Source organism: Amblyomma mixtum, chromosome 5 (assembly GCF_055824585.1).
Source record: "Amblyomma mixtum isolate Tamu chromosome 5, ASM5582458v1, whole genome shotgun sequence".
In the NCBI taxonomy this organism is placed as follows: Eukaryota; Metazoa; Arthropoda; class Arachnida; order Ixodida; family Ixodidae; genus Amblyomma; species Amblyomma mixtum.
Genome location: NC_143016.1, coordinates 35,508,283 through 35,526,964, shown reverse-complemented (window position 1 = coordinate 35,526,964; position 18,682 = coordinate 35,508,283). Strand labels below are relative to the sequence as shown.

Genomic DNA, 18,682 nt, shown 5'->3' with positions numbered 1-18,682 from the left:
AGAGTTCCGGGAAGCTTTTTATCTTTATTATTTTCGTTCATAAATGTTTTGCATACCGCAACCTGCTGACGAATACAGTATGCGCTACTACCCTTGCTCAACGCACATCTGAGGCCATTGTCACTTAATTATATTGATGCCAAATTCCCGACACCGTCCTGACCTAGAAAGTGCAATATTTTGCCTTCGCAAAGCGCACAATTAGGTGTTTGTAACTTGTACGAAAAGTGAAGCTCCTATACAATTTGTCATCATCCCATAAATTATCAGAAAAAAATGGGGGGGGGGGGGGGTGGCACTTAGGCTCCGCCTTGCGGATATGACATGATGGCGTTAATAGGTAAATGAGCATATATGCGGAATTGGTCGCTTTCTACTTTGTATGCATAGATCGCATGGAGTCCTCGTACCCCTCCTGGTTCAGTGGCGCAGTGGCGCAGCGGCTAAGTGGTGCGCCACTGCCCTGCGATGGCAGGTGCTGTCATCGGTAGGGCTTGTGCGATTCAGGCTGCTCGTCCCGAGCAACCTCTTGCGACCGCTCATTAAATTAACTGTCGCCTGCCACGGTGGGCCCTTTGCTCACATTCCGGTAGGCTGGTTGTGATGGCGCCGCAAATTCACGTGCCCTAGGTGGGCCAATTAGGTGGCCAACCTAGGTTGCTTCTCTGGGGATTTTTTCGCAGATGTTTCGTTCACGGTCAGCAACGCCGACTCCGGCTTTTCTCGCCTGTTTCTTAACACTTTAGGGTTAAGATTTCGTATACGTCTAGATGCCCATAAATGACTGTAGTTATTGGGACACAAAAAATCATAGCATACCTGTACAGCCGGACGTTTATGCCTCACCGAGCACTTGTTTCGGGTAAACTAATGATGCAACGGAAAAGCCAGACAAAGCAGATGTCGACAGAGTGCACAGTCGTCTCGCGTAGAGTACAGTCCGGGTAGATAACGTAATACATGCAGATGGCAACAGCTGGCTGTTTAATTTCGATTTTGACAGCAACGCAGCTGTACGTCGCACAGAGGTCCGCATAAGTTTGCGAGCAACAAGTTTCGTATGAGTCAACAGACCCTAACTAAAGTGCTCTGCTTTTCCTGTTTTCTGGTTTCTCTTCGGTCTACGAACACTCCTAATTTCTTGTGCATTCTCCCGCGTTTGTGCGTCGAGAATAAAGGCTCGGCTCAGTGCTCACGCTTAACGACCGCAATCCCTCAAAGCTCGATCGTTCCACGAACTCCACGGTCTCCCTTCAAGCCCGGCGGCTGTTCATGCGGGCGAAATTTCCCATCGCGCGAAGTGGCGCAACATTGCGCGGCGTTTGCTCGTATAAGCTGGCTCTGACCCGATGCAATGCGTACTCGCGAATAAGAAGATAACAGCTCGTGAAGTGAACGAGTATGGTGTGCTACGAACGCGCCACCGATGTTACGACTTTTCTTTCAGAGTGGTGAAATTCGTGTGTTCTAGCAATACCATGAAGGGTGCTAAGGAGACCGTTCATTTATTCCGTTTGGCTTTGTACTTACCAAACGACGGTCGTATCAAACAGGACCATGTAGGGAGACTGCAAAGAGCCTGATATTTTATTCATGCACATGGCATGTACGCTGATGTGGGGCAAGAGAAGTAACGACGAAGCGAATGCGGACAGAGAAAGAAAAATTATGGGATTGCAGGACTAAGAAAGCAAAAAATGCAAATATATCTTGAAGGAAGGCGAACTTTCTGCCCCTTCTTACGAGGAGACCCTTTTCTTCATCCCACTCCTTGCCCTTCGCATAATGTGACTTGGAAAGGGAGACTTCGTAAATATCAGGACGTTTTTCAAAAAGGTCCCAATAGGTCATCATCCCCCCCCCCCCCCCCCCTCTTTTTTATCAGAGGAGGCAGATTTTCAACCCCTTATGTCACTCTTGTCAGTGAATACAGCCTGCGGTTCTGTGCATCATTCGCTAATGACAGCTTTTACCTTCAGTCTTTGATGATCATGTAAGTTTACACTTAATAGGAATGAAGTTCAGTACAGGTCAGTTCGGGAGTTGATCTCACTGTAAAATATGGTTCTCATAACGTTGTTTCACTTGTTGCTTTCGTCGTGAAAATGTGTTAATGTTCAATCCTGCTTCAGACACTTTCTAGTTTATTTTTGTATTTTTGTAAGGAACACTAAACTGACTGACACACTGCATAGTTATGCGACAGCGTAAATGTCTTGCTTAGCATGCCGAAATGAGTGCATACATTTATGGCCAACGTACTGGCGTTGGATAGTCTGTTTTCTTTCATTAACGGAAACGTTGCCCAGAACAGTTTTAGAACTGATCACAAATTTCAAGGGAGCTGTTTCGAAGCTATTCGGTGGACATAAGATAAGATGCACTCCAGGGTACAAGCCCTGTCGCTGTTAGCAATTGTTCACAGGAAAATTTTGCAAAAAAAAAAAGACAGTTGATAATGAAACCAAAAGCTCGATTTTTTTAATACTTTTTACTGCACTAGGCTCTTCTGAAATATGATTGTTCTTTTAGCTGTTTGGGAACGAAAATTGAAAAAGAAGGAACCATAGGTAGGCTGCATTACACGATATCCCGTAACACATGAGAGGAAACAGTGCTTGTTCGCACCAGACACGCCAACGCCCAGCGTGTCAGAGTTCATTGCTCGAAATGTGCTGCGCGGAGTTGACTGAACGCAGCCTGGGGCTCTGCGCTGGCGACCGACGACTTCCTGATGAACCAGCGCGCTTTTAAAGATCCCGATGTCAGCGTGTCACTCTATGAGTTGCGTACAAAGGCACTGCCGTGACATCCGGTTGATGAATGACGAAGAAGGAACGAGAGAGAGAAAAAAAGAAAAGCCGAGAAGACCGCAAGTGGCGCACATAAAAATTCAGTCGCGAGTCTGCATAGCAGATAGCAACGAACACAGATTCCGTAAGTGACATCTGTTCCGGTCAGTGCGCTGACATTTCGCACCGGCGCTTTCACTAGCTTTCTGGGTTCATTTCCCATCGATACGTAAGCGATGGCTGTGTGAACTTACTGAGAATAAGGAGTCTCTCCTACGTCAGCAGTCAATCTTGCTAAAGGTGTGGAGCAGACACTTCCGCATCAGTACATTCGCGATATAAACCCAGGACATCTGCTTTCCTACATATAAGCTTCCGGGGTGGTAATGAATATGTCGCGCACAATCTTCTGCCATGAGGAAGTTTTCATTAGTCTTGTGAAGTAACATAAAGATAGAACATAAATAAATATCTGCCTACTTTTGTAAAGTCTACCTGTGCGTTCATCGAATGTCCCAAAGCTGTGGCTGCGCCTACACTGAAGTCCTTCCTCCACAGAATAAAGGTTAGTACTGCGTGAATGGGACAGGACAGCAGAACGAGGAACACATGTATTGCAAACGACAACACAGGCGCAGACTTCGAACTGTTTCCAACTCCTGTCTTGTCCCATTCGCGCAGTACTAACCTTTTTTCTGCAATGAAACAACTAGCCCGCAAGAACGTTCTCCTTCCTTCACGTTCGTCTGAGGCTAAATGGGCCACAGCTTCGTTCCTTATACATTCTTTGCTGCGTTTAGCCACACACTTTTATTTACTTGTAGTTCCTTCATTCCAAATGATACAGAAAATGTGCCTGTTTTTTTCGCATAAAGACATCGCTCGCGCTCGATAACGATTTATTCCAGCTTATATACCCCCACCTTGCGCTCACAACGGCATGAATGAACACTAAGAATGTTCGGTGCAAAGTCTTGCTGAGGCCTCTCCGGTGCCAGAAATCGCGATGCAAACACGGCCCCCCAAGGTGAAGAGGATCGCTGTAGACACTAAATCCATCGATTATCTGTTTCCATCTGCGATTCTGTTACTCCCGTGACAGCCTTCGTTCGGACCTTGCTTCCGACCGAAGCTATTCGGTGTTCTCTGCCAAATCATTTGAATCACCAGCCTCGCTGCTGCCGCCGCAAATACATCCAGTCCAGATACATACACAATCTGCGCGCGGAATTCGCACTCTTGTTGCTTAAGTATCGCACGTGCTGCGACGTCCTCGCGGAACAAGTAACCCAATCTCCCTCCTTCCGCCCCCGGGCAAATGGCACTCAGACAAGGTGGCCAGAGGCGACCATCAAGAAAGAAGGGGGGTACAGTGGGCGAAAGGGTTAGCACGGCGGCTTTGAATGCGTCCCGTTGTTGTCCGGCCCACACACACACACACACACAGCCCCCTCTCCCCTGTCGTCTTTCAGTGGCGCGTGCCGGAAAGTCGAAGCAGAAGCCGTGGTTTCGCCACGACGCGGACACGCCGCATTGATGAGCGACTCTTAATCAAAACCGGCCAAGAGAATCGTCGCCGGCGTACAGTGTGCCGAGAGTGGAACGGTCTTCGTTCTGAGGCCTCTGCTGCCAGAGATACTCCTCCTCCGGGGTCCAAAGGCTGCTGAAAGCTATGCACCAGTGAGTGGCAGTTGTGTGCGCGGTTAGCGTGCTTTGAACAAGCAACGTGTTCGCGGAATAGATGACCTGATGGGGAAGAACTACAACTCTCAACGGCACCACGGCGACAGCGCCGGCAGCAACGGTGATAGCAACAACGTCGGGTGAGTGGGAAATTCTTGCAAGCATGCAACCGCCGCTACTTCAATAGAATTGCACGCATGACCAGTTCTTATTCTTGTGGGACGCAGGCAACCCGATACTTTTCAAACCATACTCTCCCTGTCTGCTCAGGGGAAGCCGATTTTGGGCCTTCTTCTTGTTTCTTTTTTGCTCCCTGCACAACGATGTTATACTGCATGTTTCGCTTTAGGGTGTAAAGCTTTGAGTGCTGCTTTTATTTTCCCCTTAATTTAGCTCTGACGTCGGCTATTTCTGACACTCCTCGTTATTATTTGTTCCTGTGCAGAGCGGCTACGCCTGCATAAAAATTTGACCGGTTTTTAGCTTCCTAGTGTGTGTTACTCAATCTGTTTTATGGTTATGGGGTCCTAGCAACTCTCAACACAGAATATGCAGTAGAAGCTTTCCGGGAGCAAATTAGAAGCCTTCATGAAGTCTTCAGAATAGGGAGCATGTACGGTTTCAGGTTTTAGAGAAGTTCAGAAATTACAGAAAAGATTAATGTCGTAGCTAAGGACAAAATTACGATGCGGCCTCAGCGGTGGCTCTGTGGTTATATGGCTGACCCGAAAGACGTGGGTTCGATCCCGGCCACGGTGGTCGAATTTCATTGGAGGCGAAATTGTAGAGGTCCATGTACTGTGCGATGTCAGTGCACGTTAAAGAAGTTTAACAGAGTACACTGTGGGGCCAGTTGGTCATACATAATCTGAACGAAAAAGCGTAGCGTTGAAACAGGGCACAGAAAGATGAGGACAGGACGGGGCTACAACTTACAACTGAATGAAATCGATCAACGAAAGACACATCCCTTCTCGAGCAAAGACACGCATGCGCAAACTTGAAAGAATGGTCATTCTTTCGACACTTCAGAAACCCTTCACTACGGTGTCCCTCATAACCTTCGGAGCCATTCAGTACGGTATCCCTCATAGCCTTAGTGGCTTTGGGATGTTAAACCCCCATAAACCATAAAATTGTGATGCTCTCTACCTTAATTTTACAAAAGGAATGTTTTTTTCGCTCTTGAGACGAAGAGTTTCGCCCCTATAGGACAAAATAAGCGAACAGCTGCAGTTCGTCTATGAGGTGCTCAGGAAGAAGGTATTTACTTTGCACAGGTTTGGGCTAGCCTTAGAAGTGGTTCTGTGAAAAACTACAATAGCGGAGCCCTGGCACATCTGCTATTTTGTTCATTCTTATGATGTGTTAGGGAAAATTTATTTCTACCGTATTTTTCTTCTTGACCCTTACCTCTTTACTTTTTTATTTGGTTAACAGCTTACATGCTTTCAAGAGAAGGGAAGCGTAGCAGGGAGTGGCAGAAAGTATGGTGGGTGGATAAGGTTAAAAGGTTTTTGGGGATAGGGTGGCCGCAACTGGCACAGGATAGGCTTGATTAGAGAGTTATGGGAGAGGCCTTTGTCCTGCAGTGGGCATAGTCAGGCTGATGGCGATGATGCTTTTCTGGTCGTTATTTGTAAATTAAAATTATTTCTATTAAGGTTCATAATACTTGTACAGAGGTTTTCTTTTGTTTACTCGTATCATCAATAAGGAGGGAAAAAACTTATTCGGTTCAGTACTCTGAAATAATGAGGAAACCATCGCGCAGTTCAACGACTTGAAGTAATTGCTTGGGAAGTGAAAACAGAAGTTAGAACTTGCAATACTTTTTTTTTTTGGGGGGGGGGGGGGGGGGCGGGGGGGGGAGGGGGTGATTACACTCGTGGTAAATATATACAGTAATTGGGCAGAAGCTGTAGGTGCACTATGAGAGACGTCGTAGTAGAAGACTGTGGACTGATTAACGTTATTCACGGTTCTTTAACGTGCACTGATATTGCGCAGCACACCGAAGGTGTTGCATTTCCCCTCATTTAAATACGACCACAGTAGCCGGAATATTATCTCGGCAACCTTGTGCTCAAGAGCAGAACGCCTTTAAATAGGCCGCCATGGCAGGTGCAATAAAAATTTCAAAAACAGATTTAGCTGTCGGTATCAGTGAAGTAGTTCCTTCTTTAGCGCGTTATTCCCTTGAATTACTTCTTGACGCAAAGTGTTGCGGGAACAATTTTTGAACTGTCGTTGTACTGTGCAGGTGCTCCCTGCAATACGGAGTTGAGAGTTTCAACGCATATAAACTGCTGCATGCACTGCGCAGGGCCCCAAAGTTTTCGTAAAATCTCCCAGCTTCTGCGGAAGAAATGTTTCTGCTTCCTTCATACCTTCCCTCAGAGTATCACTCGGATTTTTGTGTGTGAATCGCGCATACAAAAAAGCAAGCTTCTCGATAGTGCGTATTTTCCCTATACTGTAGCGATTTTTGCTCGCTAAAGGTGATATTCAGCTGGGTCAATAGCTCACAGGTGGACTGCTTAAGAACTTCTATTGTAGGGGTGCGTTTATTATACCGCCTTGCAGGATCTGGCAGCGTAGACGGGCGTAGCCAGCACCAAGAGAGCGGGGCAACTTGGTCGTCGTCAGGCGCAGCGTAGTGTCGGCGCATAACTTCGTCGTCGTCAGGCGCAGCGCAGTGTGGGCGCATGGCGGTAGCGGAACCTGTCACAGTTGGCACACTACAGTTTCCCCCGGATGAAAAGGAGCCATCCTGGCGTCTTAAGGGGAAGGAAGAACAGATGGGTCGTAGTACGGCTTCAGTCGGTCGACGTGGACGGTTTCGCGGCCACGGCGACGCAAGTCCGCAGCGGGTGCAACAGGCTCAACAATATAATTGACCGGAGATGTTTGCTTGAGAACCCGGTAGGGACCATGATGCCGACGCAGCAGTTTCCGCGAAAGGCCGGGAGTTGTGGGAGGCACCCAGAGCCACACAAGGAAGTCGGCAGGGTAGGAGGTAGAGGCCGTGGAAGTGTCGCGGTCATGTTTTTGCTGCCACTGGGTCTGCGTGGTAAACGAGCGAGCAAGCTGGCGGCATTCTTCGGCATGCCTGGCAGCGTCGGACAGTGGCGTGGACTCGGAAATGTCGGGTCGGTAGCGAAGAAGAGTATCCATCGTGCAGGGGGGGCTCGCGGCCGTACAGAAGAAAGAAGGGAGAGAATCCAGTGGTGGTTTGTGTCGCAGTGTTATATGCGTAGGTGACGAAGGGAAGAACTTGGTCCCAGTTGGAGTGGTTGGCGTCGACGTACATGGACAGCATGTCACTGAGGGTTCGGTTGAAACGCTCGGTCAGGCCGTTGATCTGAGGGTGTTAAGACGAAGCGGTTCGATGGATAATGCGGCATTCCTTGAGGAGGGCCTCAAGAGCGTCAGACAGGAATACGCGTCCACGGTCGCTGAGCAGTTCTTGAGGAGCACCATGGCGAAGAATCAGGTTCTTTAGAAGAAAGGAAGCCACGTCACGGGCGGAGGCAGATGGTAATGGAGACGTTTCAGCATAACGTGTGAGATGATCCACGGCCACGATAATCCAGCGGTGACCAGCGGGAGTGGGAGGGAGGGGGCCGTAGAGGTCTATGCCAACGCGGTCAAACGGGCGGGCAGGGCAGGGTAACGGCTGCAGTGGAGCAGGCGAGGTGTGAGGCGGACATTTACGCCGTTGACAGGATGGGCAAGATCGCACAAAGTGGCGAACAAAGCGGTACATGCCACGCCAGTAGAATCGGAGACGCAGACGCGTATAGGTTTTCAACACGCCGCCGTGGGCACACTGGGGGTCCGCATGAAAAGCGGCGCAAATGTCGGTGCGTAGATGGCGGGGGATCACTAGGAGCCATTTGCGTCCGTCGAACAGGTAATTGCGACGATAGAGGAGACCGTCCCGAATAGAAAAGTGACGGGCTTGACGTAAGAGGGAACGGGACGAATTATCAGTCGTAGGACTCGAAAGGAAGTTAATAAGAGTGGCGATCCAAGGGTCTTTCCGCTGCTCGGTGGACATGTCGGCAGTGGCAAGCGAGGACAAGTCGTAAGGAGACACAGGAGCAGGCGATGAAGCACTAGGTAGCGGCGAGCGGGAAAGAGGGTCCGCGTCATTATGCTTGAGGCCAGAGCGGTAAATGACATGAATGTCATACTCCTGCAATCGCAGAGCCCAGCGAGCTAGGCGGCCTGACGGGTCTTTGAGAGAGGCCAGCCAGCACAGAGCATGGTGGTCGGTTACTATACAGAACGGGCGACCGTAGACATAGGGACGAAATTTTCCAATGGCCCAAATGATGGCCAAACATTCTCATTCGGTAACAGAATAGTTGGCCTCCGCTTTGCTCAAGGTCCGACTGGCGTAGGCGACCACATATTCACGGAAGCCAGGTTTGCGTTGAGTGAGAACGGCACCCAGTCCAATACCGCTGGCGTCAGTGTGGATCTCAGTAGGCGCAGTCGGGTCAAAGTGGCGCACGATGGGAGGCGAAACCAAAAGGCGGCGCAAGGTGTCGAAGGCGTCATCGCAAGCAGGCGTCCAAGCGGAGAGGTTGGAGCTGCCTGCGAGTAGCTGGGTCAGAGGAGCGATGATCGTGGCGAAATTCAAGATGAAGCGACGGAAGTAAGAGCAAAGGCCAACGAAGCTACGGAGCTGCTTCAGTGAGGTGGGCTTCGGAAATTCGGCAACTGCACGAAGTTTGGCGGGGTCCGGAAGAATGCCGTCTTTAGAGACTACATGTCCTAAAATGGTGAGTTGTCGGGCAGCAAAGCGGCACTTTTTCAAATTCATCTGGAGCCCAGCGTCAGTAAGACAAGTCAGAACGCGCTCGAGGCGGATGAGATGAGAAGAAAAGTCCGCAGAAAAGACGACGATGTCATCGAGATAGCAAAGACAACTCTTCCACTTGAGTCCACTCAGGATAGTGTCCATCAGGCGTTCGAAAGTTGCCGGGGCGTTGCAAAGGCCAAACGGCATGACGTTGAACTCATATAAGCCGTCAGGTGTCATGAAGGCAGTTTTTGAGCGATCAGCGTCAGCCATGGGCACCTGCCAGTAGCCTGACCTCAAATCCAGCGAGGAGAAATACTCAGCTCCCTGCAAGCAGTCCAGGGCGTCATCGATTCGTGGCAGGGGATATACGTCCTTGCGTGTGATGTTGAGCCGGCGGTAATCAATACAGAACCTGATGGAACCATCTTTCTTTTTTACCAACACAACAGGAGACGCCCAGGGACTGTGGGAGGGCTGTATGACACCCCGACGGAGCATGTCGTCCACGTGATCAGAAATGACGCGGCGCTCAGAAGCCGAGACACGATAGGGGCGCTGGCGAAGAGGGGCGTGTGTACCGGTGTCGATGGTGTGCGCAACGACAGACGTACGGCCCAAGGCAGTCTGAGGAAGATCGAAAGAAGAACTGAAGCGCTGGAGGAGGGCGACGAGTTGATCACGTAGCGCGGGTGGAAGGTCGGCGTCAATGGCACGGTGGAAGACGTCGGAGGGCGGTGGATCATTCTTAACATCACAAGAGCTGAGCACATCGACATCGAAGGAAGCGGTGGTATCAAGAATAGCGTAGGGAAGGCAGGAATCAAGTTCTTCAACACGCCCGAGGCATTCACCTCGGAGCACTGCTGACGGGCACGAAGATGGGTTCGAGACGTAAATTGCACTTTGTCCATGGTCGATCGTCAGAACAGCAAAGGGAAGCAGGAGGCAGGGATGGCGGGAAGCGGTTTCGGAAGGCGTGAAGAAAACAGTTGAATGAGGGACGCCGACACAGGAGAGCGGCACGAGGGCAGCAGAAAACGGAGGAATGTCGGTATCAGTCGCGACCACAAGTTTGGCAGACTGCGTAGGTACAGCCTTTGTAAAAAGTTTGGAGCCCAGGGGGTTTGCTTCTGATGCACACTGTCTGGTTCGTAATGCATCTCTAGCGCTCCAAATTTGCTCAAGGTAAAAAAATTTCTGGTCCTGCCTCCTCCAATGGGTAGGACTACCACGAATGTAACAGGAGTCCCACTGCGAGGCTTAGAAGCAAAACCCCTGGGCTCTAAACTTTTGACAAAGACTGTACGTCGCAAAAGGGAGCGTCACACAGCGGAGAAGAAGGCGATTTCAGCTCGAGCGCAGTCAATAACGGCACGATGAGTCGAAAGGAAGTCACATCCCAGGATGATGTCGTGTGAGCAGTGAGACAGCACAATAAACTCGATGGTGTACAAAACATCTTGAATGAGGACACGGGCCGTACATGCGGCTGAGGGATGAATGCGCTGTGATGAGGCGGTGCGAAGCGAAAAGTCAGAAAGTGGGGTAGTCCCTTTGCGGAGTCGGCGGCAGAGAGCTTCACTTATGACAGATACTGCAGCGCCCGTGTCGACGAGGGCGAGAACCTTGGCACCTTCCACGAACACTACGATTACATTAGCGGGACGACACGGAGGACTTGAGGAGTTCGAAACAAGCGCAGTTCTTGCCCCCGGAACTGCGGCTGTTAGTTTCCCTCAAGCGCGGAGCTAGAACGTCGCAGCATCGGGGAAGGGGAACGGCGTCGAGGGGAAGGCGATCGGCGAGTGGTGTAAATTTGGCGATCAGGGGAAACAAAGGGGGGGCCAGGTGGCCTTCTCGGAGAGGATAGTTCGGCATCGTACGGGTAGGAGCGCAGATCAGGTCGAGAAGGCGGAACGCGCTGGCGGCAAAGCCGCGCGACATGGCCGGGCAGACCACAGGCGCAACAAATGGGTCGGTTGTCCGCAGTACGCCAGGGATTGGTAGGATGTGGGCGAACCCTTGAGAACGGAGCTTGAGACGGGGGCTCAGACGGCGGCGGAGGACGGAAAGAAGGGGCGGCCTGGTGGGAATCGGGTGCCGGCGTATGTCGTGGCCTGGCCACCGCTTGGGCGTACATCAGGGGTGCTGTCACAGGCGCGGGCACAGGGCTGGACGGTAGCAGATCAGCGACTTGGTCTTGTACGACACGGCGAATGGTAGGAGCCAAAGATGGGGTCGAGTCAGGAACTTGGCGGGCGGGGTCTTGGAAATGGGATATGAGGGACAGCTGGCGAGCGACCTCTTCACGAACGAAGGCTTTGATTTGGTTGATGAGAGGGGAGTCCTCAGGAGTAGTACCGCCCAGGGCCAGTGTGGAGAGGGCTTCGTCGCAGACACCGGCACGCCGTGTATAGAAGCGCGCTGCTTGCGGAGCTAGTCGTAACTCTGGCAAAGCTTAATAACCTCACTGACGGTGGTTGGATTTTTCGCGAGGAGCATCTGAAATGCGTCGTCAGCGATGCCTTTGAGGATATGGTGGATCTTGTCCGCTTCTGGCATGGCGGCGTTGACACGTTTGCAGAGGTCAGCGATGTCCTCAATGTAACTTGTGAAGGTTTCGTCGGTGTGTTGAGCGCAGTCCCGTAAGCGCTGTTCGGCACGGAGCTTGCGCACCGCAGGGCGGCCGAACACTTCCGCAAAGCTCTTCTTAAATACGGGCCAAGTGGGTAGGTCCGCCTCATGGTTTCGAAACCAGAGGTTCGCCACGTCCGTGAGATAGAAGATGACGTTACTCAGCTTGATAGTGTCATCCCACTTGTTATAGCTGCTCACTCGCTCATACGATGACAACCAGTCGTCAACATCTTGGTCGGCAGTCCCACTGAAGAGGGCAGGGTCACGCTGCCGGATGGCGCCAGAACAAATGACGGTGGTTGAACTGGCCGCCGGTGTTGGGGCAGTCTCATCTGGCATGGTTGACACAGGCGGCAGCGTACGGCTCCGGAGTTCCAGGTTGGTAGGGGATGTTCCCAGCACCTCCACCAATTGTAGGGGTGCGTTTATTATACCGCCTTTATACCGCCGTGCAGGATCTGGCAGCGTAGACGGGCGTAGCCAGCACCAAGAGAGCGGGGCGACTTGGTCGTCGTCAGGCGCAGCGTAGTGTCGGCGCACAACTTCGTCGTCGTCGGGCGCAGCGCAGTGTCGGCGCATGGCGGTAGCGGAACCTGTCACAGTTGGCACACTACACTATATTAATCAAAATAGCTACTGAGCGTATTGCACGTGAAATTTAAGAATAAAAAGGACCGAAATATTAAGAAAAAAGGCTCAGTGTTACTGGATATTCGTTAGTAAACCTTAAAATTTAGTATCTCGTGATATTGAATTCACAGCAAACGATGTCATCTTGGGTCGAAAAAGAATATTCGCAAAATGTCGAACAATTTCCGAATTTATAGCTTGAAGTGTTGATTTGTGTGACCAAAACACATCTCCCGAAGTCGCACTTCCCCGGAATTTTGTTTCTATTTGATTAAAGCTTTGATTTACTGCTGGAGCGATTTTTGCATATTATATGCATAGTCTGCAAGCAACTTGTTAGCTATCGGTGGCGGTTTTCACGGAATATTTTTTAAACGAGGAACCTCTAAAAAGGACACTGTGTTGTAAACAGAAGCTGAAAACCTTTGGGAGCTGCTGAAATGTCCAATATTGACTTTGTACGCGCACAGAATTATTACTTTGCAGTAACGTTAAAAGTTTCAACTAAAGTCATTTCTTCCCGTCTTCATTTTATCTTCTTATGAACAACGATGCCGCAATGTTTAGCTGCGCACAAACATTGCACAGTCATGAACATTTGGCGTGCTTCACAAAGCCATTGGTATACGAAAGTTTAATTAGGGATGGGCCCTTACCAGTGCGGTGGTAATCACAACCGCCAATAAGCCTAAATTCAAGGTGGCAACCAGTAATGGCGCCGTCATAAGTGTACGAAAGTATTCATGAATGCCTGGGCGGATTCTCGAAGCCATTTGTAGGTGAACAAGTGTCGCTTAATCCAATTGCCCAGAGAGGACCGAACCTCTGGCCGTTCATGGACCGGATGTACGCTTACGAGCGGTTTCCTGCGCCTAACTCCTGGTTCTAGATCCTCAAAGTTCACGGATTCCTTTTAAGTCGAGAAGGCCATCTTTTCTCGCGGTGGACGCAATACACTGAGCACATTTTAGGGAGGCAAAGAGAGAACAGACAACGCTGTTGCTTTAGAGCGTGGCAATCGATGGCGATATGCTGGAGAGTCGCAAGTTTCCACATTTCTGGCCATATTTTCTTCTGGTGCCTCTATCCTAACCATGCTTTACAGATCTAGGCATTGTGAACTACATGCTGTTGCTGAAGGACTAAGCGAAATACTGCGATCAAAACTAAAGCAGATGAGACAGTTTATCCGTGTTGACTTCTAATATTTTTTTTCTTTACTGAAACTAATCGTCCGGTGTATTTGCGCCGCTCAGAAACGGATCGAACAAGCGAAGCCTGCGAACGCAGTCACATATAAGTAGGGTTGTTCGTTTCCGGGTAAAGCCCAATTTTACCCAATTTTTGCACCCCGAGCGTGTTTCTAAAATATCGGGTAAAACCCGATTTTTCCCGATTTGTGAAATAATTAGTAAAAGTGATCGGGCGAAACGTGTTTTGTCTGTGTTACCTAAGAGCAGTGCCATATTAGTAAAAAATTGTTGTGAGGAGGTTTGCGCCACAATCTCCACAAAATGAGACTGGACTTTGAAACGGAACGTCTTAGACAAAGTAGAAAACCAGTTGACATTGTGGAAACTGGGAGCCATACTCGATCCGTTCCAGAATCGGCTGCTGAGTCAGTCGTTTGATGACTACCGACCTCTCTTTATTTCCATGATGGACGATGTAGGCTCGCTTCGCGAGGAGTTTAACCAGTACTTGCTGGAAGCAAGCCCCACAAATGAAGGTGTTGAAGTGATGGACTATTGGAATGACGCAACTGTGCGTTTCCCATGGCTAGCAAATGCAGCGTTGTCATTGTTGTGCCTAGCTAATGTCACCTGTGACGTTGAGCGAACGTTCTCTCAGTTAAGGTACCTGCAGAGACCACACATGTCTCGGATGGAAACCGAGATGTTACGCATGCAGATGATTATGTACGTTAATAAGGACGTGTAGAACGTCGATGACCAGCCCTCGTGAATAAAATGTTTCTTTTCCCAAAACTGACCGTTGCCTCTCACTGCGAGTAATAATTAATTACCAAAGAAATGCCATATTTTGCAATATTTCTTGAAAGCAGCCCAAAATATTGCCCTAATTGTTACCCACCGGATAGAGCAAATCGAATAAATTATTGGTTTGCAAATTTAACCCGATAAAACCCGAATTTCGGAGTTTTTCCACGAAAAACCCGATTTCTCCCCTATTATAAAGCCAAAAAATAAAGCCCGATTTTTACCCCCCCCCCCCCCCCCCCCCCCGAATTTGAAAAAATATAAAACCCGAAAACGAATAACCCTACATATAAGTCGACGACACCAGGTCAATGTCGCGTCATTAGAGAGCTCTTATTATCCGCCTGGTACGTTTTCTTCATTAAGGGGCTACAAAGAGCATCGGATAAGCCACACTAAGAAACGACTTCGCCACAGCCCCGGCAAAATCGTTACCTTTCACTGGGCTCTGATGCAAAAGCTACAATCCCTACGCGCGCGTGGCTAGACTGCGTCAACTCGGAAATTTATGCAAAACAGGTTCTTCGCCGGTCCAGTTCATTTATTTTTTACGAAATCATATACTAACGCGTACGTATCGACATAATAATGCTGCTGTTCTCTTGATTCGCCGCTCCGCAAAAAAAAAAAAAACAACATATATATATATATATATAATGAAGATATCCGGGTGCCAATGCGCGCAATGGCTTAAATAACACACCACGAGGATTAAATAACGTCCAGACTCGCAGCCATAAAAAGTGGGCGCACGCACGTGCCTCGTGCCCTTTTCCTCATCGCCTCACCTCAAAAAGCGCTTCGAGCGACGCATACTAAACAACACTACGACAGCCGCGATCACGCCGCGATGGTTCGTTTACGCAGCCGCCTCCGCGCCTTTGGTTTCTATGTTTTTCCTCCTGCGTCAGCCGCGATACAGGAAGTTTCGATCGAAATCTATGCAGAGCTCAACTTCTCTCTCTCTCTCGCAGGTCTCCTCCTCCTCCTCTGCTCACGTATCGGCGCTCTGCAAAAGCGGCAGCCGTGCGATCGCCAATGCGTGCCCTGACCTTGACATTCTTTCTGGCTGGGCTGTACTTGGCGATCTTGCTGCCCAAACAAGCAGCCGCGCAGGAAGACACTGCGGCCACGACCCCAGCCACTACCACGGCGCGGCCGCCCTCAAAGCCGCGTGAAAAGGGTATCGCCAAACACATCTGCAAGGGCACTCAGAAGTTTACCAATACCGTCAGCCTCCTGCTGCTGATCGGCAAGAAGTTACTTGAAGACCCGAGGCCGCTCAAGGTCGTTGAAGACCTGGGTCTCAACGTCACGCTGAACGACCTGGACACCCTATCGCTGCGAGGGAGGCCGAAGACCTTCTGCAACGAGAGCGTCGCCGAGGCTTTCCTGCCGCTCAGGGTGTCGCCTTCGATCGTCCTGCACCGCAGGCGATCGCTCCTGTACGCGCCCAACACGGAGAAGAACGTCTCGTATACTCTCAGCGGACTCGAGATGGACGTGGTCGTGCAAGTGGACCGGACAGACCCGGACCGCCACGTGACGATCACGTCGCTCGACATCGTGTACGTGGATTCGGTCGAGGTCGAAGTGAAGACGTTCGGGCCTATCACGGGCAGGCCCATCACCTTGTTTTTCGAGCGCCCGCCGACGAGCGTGAAGCTAGCGATACTCAAGCCCATAATCCACGCTGGCTTGCAGAGGATGATTGATCGCGGAGGGTTCGAGTTAGGGTAATAAAACGCTTGTTGCTTTGTGTAACCAGTAAAGAGGCGTCAACCCTCGTCACAGGTTTATGTAGAAAAACAGTGTATTGACAGCCCCAAAAGAGCCTAAAGTCACCACCTTTGCTTCTATATTTAGAGACAGAAATATCGTACATGCGAAAAATGCGTCTTTCAGAAATGTCGCAGTTTCTTGCAGGAGTGCCTGATTCGTGCAGGCGTATGCTGAGATGCGGGGCCACAGTCTTTAGCTAACTCAAGTGGGTTAGTCCGTTGTAAACACAGCACACGCACACACACCAAACTGTTCACAGCAAGTGGCTCATTCAGGGTTGGTTGGTAGCACTGACGCATAATTCCAAGCTTTGCCGCCGCGGTGGCTCAGTGGTTATGGTGCTCGGCTGCTGACCCGAAAGACGCGAGTTCTATCCCGGCCGCGGCGGTTGAATTTCTTTGGAGGAGAAATTCTAGAGACCCGTGTACTGTGCGTTGTCAGTGCACGTTAAAGAACCCCAGGTGGTCGAAATTTCTGGAGCCCTCCACTACGGCGTCTCTGATAGCCTTAGTCGCTTTGGGACGTTAAACCCCATAAACCAAAACCATAACCATTTCCAAGTTTTATTGGCTCTACAATCCGCGCTCATAAGAAAAGGACAAAGCGAATAGAAATGCGTGAGAATAGTTGATACAGTCGTCGATGTGGTGTACGTCGGATCAACAATCTTTTTATTTACATGGACATTCAAGGAGAGGTTTGTGGTCTGACAAATTCCCCAGCTATTCCTTTTCGCATAAGGAGTGAAATCACACTAAATCTGACGATAGGATGCGCAAGAAAACACAGCTACAACACAAAACGCGTACACAAAACAGAAAACACAAAGCACACACCAGAAATGCTAACAGTAAATGCAAAATAAACACTAAGCAGTAGGCAAGCATAATCATGATAACTGTAAACAATCCATATGAACTAAATGAAAAATACATATTACGGAAGGACATAACGACGTAACAATAAGATAACAATCACAGACTTAGGAAGGTAATATGCAAAACTGGTTGTCAGATAAATGCTGCAGCTATGAACTATAGACGAATACAACTCAAGAACGATGAGGCAGATGCCCCTCAAAAAAGACCCTCCAGCCAAACGCGCCGACCAGCTCTCATGACTGCGAGGTTAATCCCCTTGCACCTGCTACCCTTTCCCCACCTGTACGCTCTTGTGCTAGTGGATTAGCCACAGAGACTAGTGTGGCAGATGATTAAGAACGGATTAATCACGACGTCGTGAAAATAGGCTGGAAGCCCTCCTTTGAGGGGCATTTGCCGCTTCGTTCTTGTCTTGTACGCGACTGTACTAATTACCAGGTATGTCGCTGTCCTCGAGAGAACCTTTCAGCTCCATGACTGCTCATTTTTCCAGCGCAGGTGTCTGCCATCAACCTAAAATGTTTTTTTTTTTTTTATCAAGGGCGGTCAAGCCCCCGTTCAATCGCGCCCTAAAATTGCCACGTATTGGTCATTCCAAAGAAAGGTGAGTTACATCCTCACTCTCACGGCAACACGCATCGTGGCCTGTCTGTGCGGCAAATTCCATATAAAGAGGTTTCGTGCAGGGTGCTCCCAATAGAAATCGGTGAATGGGAGTTTCTACCCCTTTGTTGAGAGACAGAAGTACTATAAACCGAACACACTGGATTGATGAAATATTGGTCAGGACTCCTACAGTTTGGCTCAAACCATATCATTTCGCTCATACCAACAAGCGTGCACTTCAGAAGACGGCGTACTCCACATCCCGAGGATGGAAAGCCAGTAGTAGTATTGGCACGAGATTGACTAGCCGCGGCTTCGGCCTGGGTGTTTGCAGTAGACAGGCAATGTCCGGGTATCCACTGGAAGACTACAATGTGATTCTCTGTGGTAGTCTTCGAAACTTCTTTAAGTACATCGCATGCAAAAACTGTTGTTACGCGGTATTGAAAGAGCGCTGTCTGGGGGTCCTAATGCGGTCTGTAAGTCGCTGAAACTTACCCGCATACGGGTATTTCGTACCAATGATATAATTTGCAGTGCCAAAGCGTGGCGACCCATGATGCTGTTCAAAGAGAGTTCAGAATGTGTTTGAAGAGAGCCCAACTAGAGTTCACTCCAGTCGAATCACAGCATGCAGCACGAAGCCCAACCGCAACGAGTTGCTACAATCCTTAACAAAGCATACCGAAGAGAGAAACCCTGTGTGTTCAAGCGTGTTTTCTATTGTGTAGTGTTCGGGCTTCTTTGTCTGGCGGGCCCGGGAGGGCGCCGCAGAGAGACAGGAGGCTGCTGTTGTCTCAGGCGAACTGTCCTTTAATAACATTCACAAAAGCATTTTATACACAAGACACTAGC

At 49.7% G+C, this 18,682-nt stretch overlaps 1 protein-coding gene across 1 annotated transcript; it reads left to right on the top strand.

The window, feature by feature from the left end:
* Positions 1 to 4,300: 4,300 nt before the first annotated feature.
* Positions 4,301 to 16,971, top strand: LOC149341753 (uncharacterized). Its single transcript, XM_089543920.1, has 2 exons — positions 4,301 to 4,615; positions 15,533 to 16,971. The coding sequence occupies exons 1-2, from the start codon at positions 4,542 to 4,544 to the stop codon at positions 16,296 to 16,298; spliced, it is 840 nt and encodes a 279-aa protein (XP_089400046.1). The 5' UTR covers positions 4,301 to 4,541; the 3' UTR covers positions 16,299 to 16,971.
* Positions 16,972 to 18,682: the final 1,711 nt, after the last annotated feature.

Coding starts and splice junctions, on each gene's coding strand:
- LOC149341753 (XM_089543920.1), top strand. CDS start 4,542: ATGGGGAAGAACTACAACTCTCAACGGCACCACGGCGACAGCGCCGGC. Junction 4,616..15,532: donor GGTGATAGCAACAACGTCGG/GTGAGTGGGAAA, acceptor TCTCTCTCGCAG/GTCTCCTCCTCCTCCTCTGC.